General features: G+C 42.3%; 1 protein-coding gene across 2 annotated transcripts; it reads right to left on the bottom strand.

Annotated features, from left to right (window-relative positions):
- Positions 1-1,007: 1,007 nt before the first annotated feature.
- LOC125507519 lies at positions 1,008-8,958 on the bottom strand. 2 transcript variants are annotated; one of them, XM_048672079.1, is made up of 12 exons: positions 8,460-8,958; positions 8,257-8,358; positions 7,240-7,316; positions 6,606-6,715; positions 6,381-6,516; positions 6,208-6,306; positions 4,128-4,233; positions 3,651-3,970; positions 3,389-3,571; positions 3,102-3,299; positions 2,498-2,812; positions 1,008-1,416 (listed from the first exon to the last, which is right to left on the bottom strand). In XM_048672079.1, the coding sequence occupies exons 1-12, from the start codon at positions 8,947-8,949 to the stop codon at positions 1,324-1,326; spliced, it is 2,229 nt and encodes a 742-aa protein (XP_048528036.1). In that variant the 5' UTR covers positions 8,950-8,958; the 3' UTR covers positions 1,008-1,323. The 2 variants fall into 2 exon arrangements, with proteins under 2 accessions (XP_048528036.1, XP_048528038.1); XM_048672081.1 differs by having other exon boundaries at positions 7,240-7,320; positions 8,460-8,850.
- Between the last annotated feature and the right edge of the window lie 300 nt (positions 8,959-9,258).

The raw sequence follows: 9,258 nt of genomic DNA, 5'->3' as shown, positions 1-9,258 counted from the left end.
TGGATGGGCATTTTTTCGGCGAGGGAGAACAAGAAGGTGGAGAGGTAAAAGCTCATGTTGAATGCGCAAAAGGAGAGGATGGAGTGGGACCGGAAGAGGGCGGAGAAGAAGTTCGAAATTGAGAGGGAGAAGATCGAGTTGGAGAAGCAAGAGGCGGCGATCAAATGGGAACTCGAGAAGGCCAAGATATTTGGCAACATAGAGCTTGAGATGGAGAGTTTGCAACTCGCACGGGAAGCGGGGGGTGCGAGGATCATGTTAGCGGACGAAACCCTCTTGGATGAGCATGCGAAGAAGTGGCTTGCGGACAAGGAGATTAACGACCGTAGAAAGTACGAGGCGGCGAGGGCGGCTATGGCCCTGATGCAGGCGGAGGAGGCAGCCCGAATGCAGGCAGAGCAGGACACATTCCGCTCGGAGCACGCACCCGGACAGTGATCCGAAGCTATCCTCACGCTCGGACATTGATTTCATTTTGGCATGTCCGGTTTATTGAACTATGATTTGCTTTGCTTTGTTTTAAACTGTTGAATTCGGACAACTTGTATCGTATGATCGACATGCATGGATTTAAGGATCAGAATTTAGATGCTCTTAGGTGACGGATAGGAAAACAGTTATCCTCCTAAAAAATAGAAACTCCCAAAACGTTAGTGGAAACGGATTCAACGACGTACACATGATTCACTGGGAGAAAACCAGGTCAAAACCAGTGAACCATGCATACATGGTGTTTTAAATGATTTTATGAGTTTGAGGAGCATTTTCAAACAAAACTTAAGTTTCAACTTTCGAGGTTGTAATACGAACTCCAGAACAAGTTCAGGGCACAATGTGGACTTATCTCACAGATATAGTCGACTTGATCAATTCCAATAGAACACCAGGATACGACCATTTAGCATATGTAAGTTCTACATGGTATACAAAGCAGCCACACACGGAGTAAAATTACATGATACTTATGCTCTAGTACAACACCTTGTTGCATGATTCCACACAGAGGGTATATCCATGTCAGTTTTTTATGATCATTTGTTTCCATAATCACAGAATACACCAAAAGGCCAAACAAAGATTAAACCACTGGCAAACGCATCACAAATCCACAACCGCCACGGTTTCAATCACTTCCTACTTCTCCATTATTCTTTGGTCCTTGCTGACTTTTTTGCCCCTAAGTTTCAGTGTTACATGAGCAAAAAGAGAATCACACAAGGTTGAAATGGGCGCCTAGTCCAAATACAGCTAAAGAAGGAAAAGTATGAAGAAACAGTTTGCTTTCTAAAATAAAATAAAATGTGTGGTATTTTACACAAGGCACTATGAAAAGATTTGTTGGATCACTGTCTCTGCATTTCCGCTATACTGGATGAGTAGTTGGATGGCGTCGGCCCTTGGCAAAGCAAGGAATTCCTGCCAACAGGAGATAAGGCTAAGCGATTAATTGATGAATCATATATGGAACTGGTGGGAAGATGGTAGTACTGACAGAGTTTGTGCGCAGTGCACATATCATTTTCGTCTTAGAAGTACATGCATAAGCATATATATTGTATAAATATAAAGTAGAAAATTCAACATCATTATCCACTCTAAATCTATTCAACGTTAAACAGACAATTTGAATGAACTTCTTTTGTCTGGATAAGTTATTTAAAAGATATGAACCAGAAATACCACCTCTGTTCCAAATTAGATGACCTTTGAAAAAGCATGCGTCAAACTCAAACCTCTCCATCTTTAACTGACTAGTACAAAAATCTTTGGGTAAGTTAGGTGCAAACGGTACCATTAAAGTTGTCATTGTAAATAGTTATTAGTTACACACTATTTTTTGTGATCTTTTACCTCCATCTTCATACAAAAAGTAGTGGTCAATGGTCAAAGCTGCATACTAAAAACCGTGCACTGTAAAAACGTCAGATATTCGAACTGAGGGATTTACTGGTAAGGGTGTCCATGTGTAACACCAAGCCACAAAACTCAAATTCATTGAGATCCATCAATTTAATTTGCCCTCAGAATGTGATTTCTCCTTTAGCCAAGTGTTTTATAATATCCAACTTAGGTCAACCTCATTGACATCACCTTTCCTACAGCCTCTTTCGCTGTAAGTTTAAGCATAATTAACTATTGTTAATTGCTTCGTCTCCTGCTGCTACTGCATTAAGTAATTTGTCCAATGCAAACTAGGGGTGTTTGCCTTTAAAGAGAAGTAACAGTAAGATTGAGAATATGAATTGTATATGTTGCCACCCATTGGGGAAGCCATTAGCAGAAGTGCAATCAGTTAGAAATGTGGAGATAACATTGGCATGCACAAAGGGTAAATGGGTCTTCCACACCCAACATAATCTTTGACTAACGGTCACTGATGGCATGAAAAGCACCAATTTCGATGGCACACGAGTGATAACAAGTAATTCCGTGGCTTATCATGAAAGGAGTTAATCAGCAGCAAATAACAAAAGTTTTTAAGATATATACCACTTACCATAACTTTGAGTATAGCGCTTTCATCGCAGACAACTTCCGATGACTCCTGAGGGCTACTACCTTCATCCAGCACCTTGCCACTTGAGCATGTTGTGATCTGAGAAGATCCATTTCCACATTCATCTGTAAGAACCTTGGACATAGTGCGACTCACAGGTGGATCAATCTCTTTTAGAGAATCAATCTTCAAAAAATGATCAAAACGGTCCTTGCACATCTGAAGCTTAAACCATTCGGTGTGTGTGTGAAGTGTTGTCCTGACTATCTTCATCAGTTGAGGTTCTTCAATACCAAGCCTCCTGCTTATCGCAAGCTACAGAAGAGAAGATGTCATGATACCATCCAAATTCACACTAAATAAACACGATGGAACACGGCCCCAATTCCTTCACTTTGATTTCAGTCTGCAGCACAGTTTTGCCTTGTACTGCTGCTACTAACCAACCACAGAAGGGGTGATGGTGTCTTCTATCATGAACATAGGAGATATGGCAAATTGCAGTCTAATACCACAAGTACACAACAGATATTGAAAATGCAGACCAATTACACTGATAGGTGAGACTTCGTATCGACTTGCAACATATAAACATCAAATATACCTGCAGAGAACTTGCAAGAACAGGCAACGATACTGCTTTTGTGAGTACATCCTCATTGAGTTGAATCAGTGTTACCAAAGTTTCCTTCAAAGGCTTCAGTAAAGCTTGGTTACTGGCAGCAAGAGGTCCCAGGTGCGCAGATGCAACCTTGAGAGCAGCTACATGATCACCGCCAGCTACTAGCTTAAGAAATTCAACCTGAAATGGTAGATTCAAAATGTGTAAGGTTCTTCCTTCCTACCTACAAGGCCCTGCAGAATAACGTGATTACAATGTTGGGCTCACACCTGTTTTAGCTGAAACAGAAGAATAGGGTTTTGCGAAAAGAAATCAGGATCTATGCTGTTTATTTCATCCACAACTTTGGAAGCCATTCCTTTGCGTGTGAGGTCCCTCATCTCTAAAATAACCTCATACTTCTGATCTTGCATATTCCTAGTATCAGACAAACCAGTATCTAACACAGAGTCCTAAAACAGGGAAATTATTATGAATAAACTTCTGAAAAATTTAGTGTAATGCAAAACAATGATTTGAAACAAAGCTTACATGTTCTCCTATTACAACATCTTCGTCCATGTCAAAGGCAGGAGACAAGGTATCACGATTTGCATCAACTGGAGTCTCAAAAGCATAATTAAGATCATCTGCTCGACCTCTCCATCTCTTTCGCCTTCCCTGCCCTGATGTACTGCTTCTAACCCTTCGTAATCTCTTCGACCAGGAATCATGATGGGTAATATCACTGGTGCAACAACCGCCATCCTGCTTGCCAGCCGATTCACAATCAAGCTGTGCTTCATTGTTGGCTCCTTGATTATTTATGAAACTAACATCAATGTTTTGACTGCATTGCATGTCAGCAGTTCCTACAAAATATCCAAAAGATGATTCTCTTTAGTACTACACAGGAGTATAATGTAATAATTCTACGAGTCAACTAAGCAATAGAGAGCACTATATGGAAGTACGTATTTGAAGCCATAAAATTGTCAAGTAGGCTCAACTACAGGTTCAGTAATTTACCAGGAAGGGCATGAGAACAGCCTTGAACAATTCCCCTGTATATACAGTACTCATGTACAAGTTTATCCAGAAGTGACAGGTCCATCTTCATTCGGCACAGTTCGTTCTGGAATTTTACAGAGTAAACTTACATTACAGATACTATATATTCAGGAAGGCACAAGGAATTATTGCCGAATAATAAATACAAACAAAGAACTAGCCTGCTGTGGCTAGGGCTGTCAATTCAGCTCGTTCTCGTCAAACAGTTCAAACTCGATTTGGAATGGGCAATACCATCTACTGTATGGCCTGGGGCGTCCACGATTTCCTAAAGCCCAAGTCCACAAGAAGCTACGCCTAACAAGGAGCACAGAATCATATGATCCATCATTTATTGCTTGCTAAAAACAGGATGGTCAGTACCTTTTTAGTATGACCCCGGCTGCTGTACAATGGTGAGGCTGGATGACTCGGCTATAAGAGAATGAAGGCCTGAGGCACTGGAACTGGAAATCTATGCCTAGCGCACCGGCACAACTGCTAAGAAAAAAATAAGTAATATTCTTTTTGGTGGTTTAGCTGAGCCCCAATGAGGCGAGCTCGAGCTGTTTCGAACTTTCAGTGAGTCGAGCTTGAGCTGTTCTGTAGGCTCAATGGACTGAGCTAGAGCCTGATATTTGGCTCAAAGCTTGCATGCCTGCAGGTCGACTCTAGAGGATCCCCGGGTACCGAGCTCGAATTCGCCCTATAGTGAGTCGTATTACAATTCACTGGCCGTCGTTTTACAACTATAAAAACCTTTTAACTTTTCACCCAATCTCTAATCTCTCTGACCCCCCACCACACATCACAGCACAACCCATGCTGTGGCTTGCCGCTTCTTCAATGGGTGCACTCATGCCTTCCTATCCTTTTGCAACTTCATCCAGCTAGTTAGAGCCTCCTCCTATTTGGCTGTGGCAACTCGAGCCATCTTTGCTGGCAAATTTGGGTGCCTGTGAGGATTAGAGCTACTGATTTTTTAGCTAATAACTATGGGATCTCAATTTTATCTTCCAAGATCAGCTGTTCCATTTGCTTGCTCAGATGCTAATTTCTGAAGCTTGTGATTAATTTGCTTGCTTATGAAATTAGTCCATGCTAGCTAGGGCTCCTTGCCTGCAGCATGCGTGCGACTGCAACCATGCTCAAGGAAATGCCCAAACAGACAAATCATTGTTACATCACAGAATCTTGGTGTGGGGTGGAATGCAGCGGTTTTGGTGGCAGGCAGGATGTAGACGAGTGAGAGATTTTAGCACAGCATCACAAATCCTCAATCAAAGGCGTCGTGCTGTGTTGTTGGTCCCTCAGCAACTCGTCCTCTGACGGCGGTTCCACATAACGGAGCTCATGAGAGACAACAGAGAATGGAGTCCTCACATGCCCCATTCTGCCCGTGGCCTTGCCTCAGCTGAAGCTGCATGGAAGAGGTTGCCAGAAGCACCCATGCTAGGAAAGAGAGGTCAAAAGTGGAAAAGAGGGACACCAAAGGAAGAATGGGAAGAGAGTAGCTAGTAGACAAAAGCAGTGATGTGACTGCCAACATGGGACAAGTGAACATTTTGATAGTTGAAGGTACCACAAAAAACTAATGGAATAGCATAGGTGGGATAAGTGAACAGTTTTGATAGTTGGAGGGGGGGACGATTTTTTTTAGAAGTAGCTGTTTTGTGGACTTCATCTTAAATACTCCCTCCGTTCCCAAATATAAGTCTTTCTAGATATTCCAACAAGTGACTATATACGGAGCAAAATGAATGAATCTACACTCTAAAATATGTCTACATACATCCGTATGTTGTACTTCATTTGAAATGTCTAAAAAGACTTATATTTAGGAACGGAGGGAGTATATATATCCAGCCAATAAAAATAGTGCTTTGATTGACAACCCAATTGAAGGAGTAACAAACTCACTAAAGGTGCAGCTTTTACACATGCAAGAAAATCCAAAACATTTTTATCCCTTTGACAGGTATTTGAAATGGAAGTGGTAACACAGATATCCATATTCATAGCTAAATAATTTTATACTCAATTTATTTGGTAATAAGACCTGAAATGCTTGATACAAATCTCCTTTTGCAAACTTCAAGCTGTCGATAGCGCCTTGTCTTGTCAACTCAACCGCATGTGCTAGGGCTTGAACATCAACCTAAGAGTTGATTATTAAAAGCTGGCATATGGAGCATAGTACAGTATAATTAACAGTTACCAAGAAGAGCTTGCCTCGTCAAATGGTGGTGCTTCTACTGAACATTCCTGGGTAACTGCAGGCGGATCACGGTCCTCGAAGAGTAGCCGCTCAGTTAGATCAGATATAGGTGATGAAACTCCTTGGCGCGAGCAGAATACTTTGTGAATGCTTTACAAAATGTTGTAAGATTGTCAGACGATGAGGCAGTAGCCTAGCAACCCATGTTAGACAATATGAGGATGTAACATATGATGTACCTTATTAAGTATCTTAAGGACATTGAGAGAATAGGATCATAAGCTTGTAAATGAGCTCTTAATATGGATGATAGCAACCCAGCAAGTTCAAATCTCCTCTTTATAGACCACTGTCGAGCAAAGAATTCCAACAGGAAGAAATATGTCATATATCAAAAAGTAACAGCTTGCACATAGTGCAATAAAGCTGAAGATGTAAAATAGCATTCTCCCATCAGAAAATAGAGGTTCCACAAAGTAACAAACATAGCAATTAATAGCATGAGTAGGTCAATCTTAAAGACACTCTAGTTATACACAGAAAACTGTCCATGAACCAAAAGCAGACAAAAGCTATCTGGATAAGTAAATACTCCCTCCGTCCCAAAATAAGTGTCTCAACCTTAGTACAACTTTGTACTAAAGTTAGTATAAAATTGAGACACTTATTTTGGGCCTGAGGGAGTAATTCAGAATCCTTACTTTACATTGACAGTTAAAGCTTTCTTTCCCCTCAAGTCTAGTAACAGCGAAAAAGGACCTCTAAATCGCTACTTAAAGAACTAGATATACTCAAAACAGAAATGATGAGCAAATCTAAGCTACCTTGTAATTATTATTAAAAGTGTATATGGACGGTTAGGATTGTGCATACCTCATTGACGACTGGGGAAGATTGATCATCTTGGTCATATATTAAAACCAGCAGTATATGTTTGAATTCCTCGTAAGCTTCCTTTGGAACATACCAACACACCAATATTCATTATGCAAAATCCAAACGAACACAATGAATATGAATGACAAAAAATACAGGTGACTATATCCGAATATGTAGGAACTTGACGATAGTAAAGTAAAAAAAAAAACATATCACAGGATAGTTCACATTGATGATATGACATATCAGTTAGGCTACAATACATGCCTCCTCAACGCAGGCAGTGGACACCGGACACAACAGTAGTTAGGGCCGACAGGAGCAACAGCAAGCTGAGATGTAGCATCTGCTACACAGCAATTCATAGACATTTGAAGTAGTCTGTTAATAAATTAGCCTAGCACAGACACGCAAGCAATGACATGCTTCCCGTAGTGTCATTGTACGTCAGGTCATTAGCATACATCCTCTGCCTGATGGATTTCTACCCCTAATTCACAACAGCTCATTACTGGAAGGACGCCAGGATACCCTCTACTTTTTTAGTATTTGTGTTCAACATGTGAGTGTCTAATAGATCTCTCATTCCCCCCCCCCCCCCCCCCCCCCCCCCCCCCCCCCCCCCCCCGAGCTGGAAAAGGAAAAAACTGGAAATTGTGTTCTCAAATAGGAACATGGCATAGTGCACGGGCCTCTAGTAATTCAATTCTATTTTCAGTGCTTGTATGAAAACATAAGTACAGCTTTACGGAGGAATTTAGTGAAAGTAATAAAAAAAGAGTTTGTTGCAGCATCTTATTCCGATATATTTGCTCAAAGAAATCCTATAAGATACCAAATGGTGCAAACTTGCTACCGAAGTCCTACTTCCAGACAAGGTTCGCGCAAAATTCATGTGATCCAACCGGACACATGCAGACTAGTGTACCCAACCGGAAATCAAGGCAGTGCAATAATCAATCAATTCAAGGGCTCTTAAGGCGAGAGGAAGGGAGTCGATGCAGCACTCACAGGGTAAGCGTCGAGAGCACAGGGTGCGAGAGCTGTGCGGAGACAGTCGAGCGCCGCCTCCCTGTCTGCCTCCGTACCCCGCCTCACCAGCTCCACGAATCTCTGCACAACCACACAATTGACATCCTGCCTGCGTGCCGGAAAACATAAAACGAGAGAGAGAGAGAGAGAGAGAGAGAGAGAGAGAGAGAGAGTTTAGGTACCTGCTTGTGTAGATGAAAGAGAAGGCGGTGGTCGAGTAACGCGGCAGGGGCGTGAGCTCGGAGGAGCGCGAGGGCGGCGTCGACGTCGCCAGCCTCGAGCGCGCGACGGGCCCGGCGGATGAGGATGCGCGAGCAGTACGACGAGGAGGTCGAGGTGGATGGGGATGAGGAGGTGGCGGTGGTGGTGGAGGAGGATGGGGATGAGGGCGGCGATGGGGAGGCGGGAGGGGCGATGAGGCGATCGGATCTGACGAAGTCGAGCACGAGAGCGTCGAGCGAGTCCCAGTTCACCGGCGAAGGGGGCAGCGGGTCCATCGCCGGCGAGGAGATGGCGGTGGCGGGGGGCTAGGGGGGACGGGTGGGATTGGGAAGTTGAGATGATGAAGTCGGTGGAAGGTAGCAGGGTCGGGTGCCTACGTGTAACGAAAACGAACTGATAGGTTTTTTTTCTTTTTTTTTTCTTATTAATCGGTGACAATCTTGGTGTCATAATGATACGAGTCCCGGGTCTAGAATAAGGAAGCCACAATCATAGGTAGAGAAGAAAATGCAATAATAACGTTCAATGGTTAGAAGGTTAATTATATCGAGTACATCTGTATCTATAATCAAAGAAACATATCTAACTAATCTCGAACATCAGATCAAGTCAATCTAATAGCCTAAATTGCTCAAATGATGAGCACTTCTCATATTTAACATGCAATTAATATCATATCAAATATTAACGTTTGTGTTAATCAAATAATTAATATGCATCTGATGTCCATCTAATATCAATGTGCAATTAATTTTCTCA

This window comes from Triticum urartu, chromosome 1, assembly GCF_003073215.2.
Source record: "Triticum urartu cultivar G1812 chromosome 1, Tu2.1, whole genome shotgun sequence".
Lineage (NCBI taxonomy): Eukaryota > Viridiplantae > Streptophyta > Magnoliopsida > Poales > Poaceae > Triticum > Triticum urartu.
The sequence above is the reverse complement of the archived record's forward strand: the minus strand, read 5'-3'. Positions and strand labels throughout refer to the sequence as shown.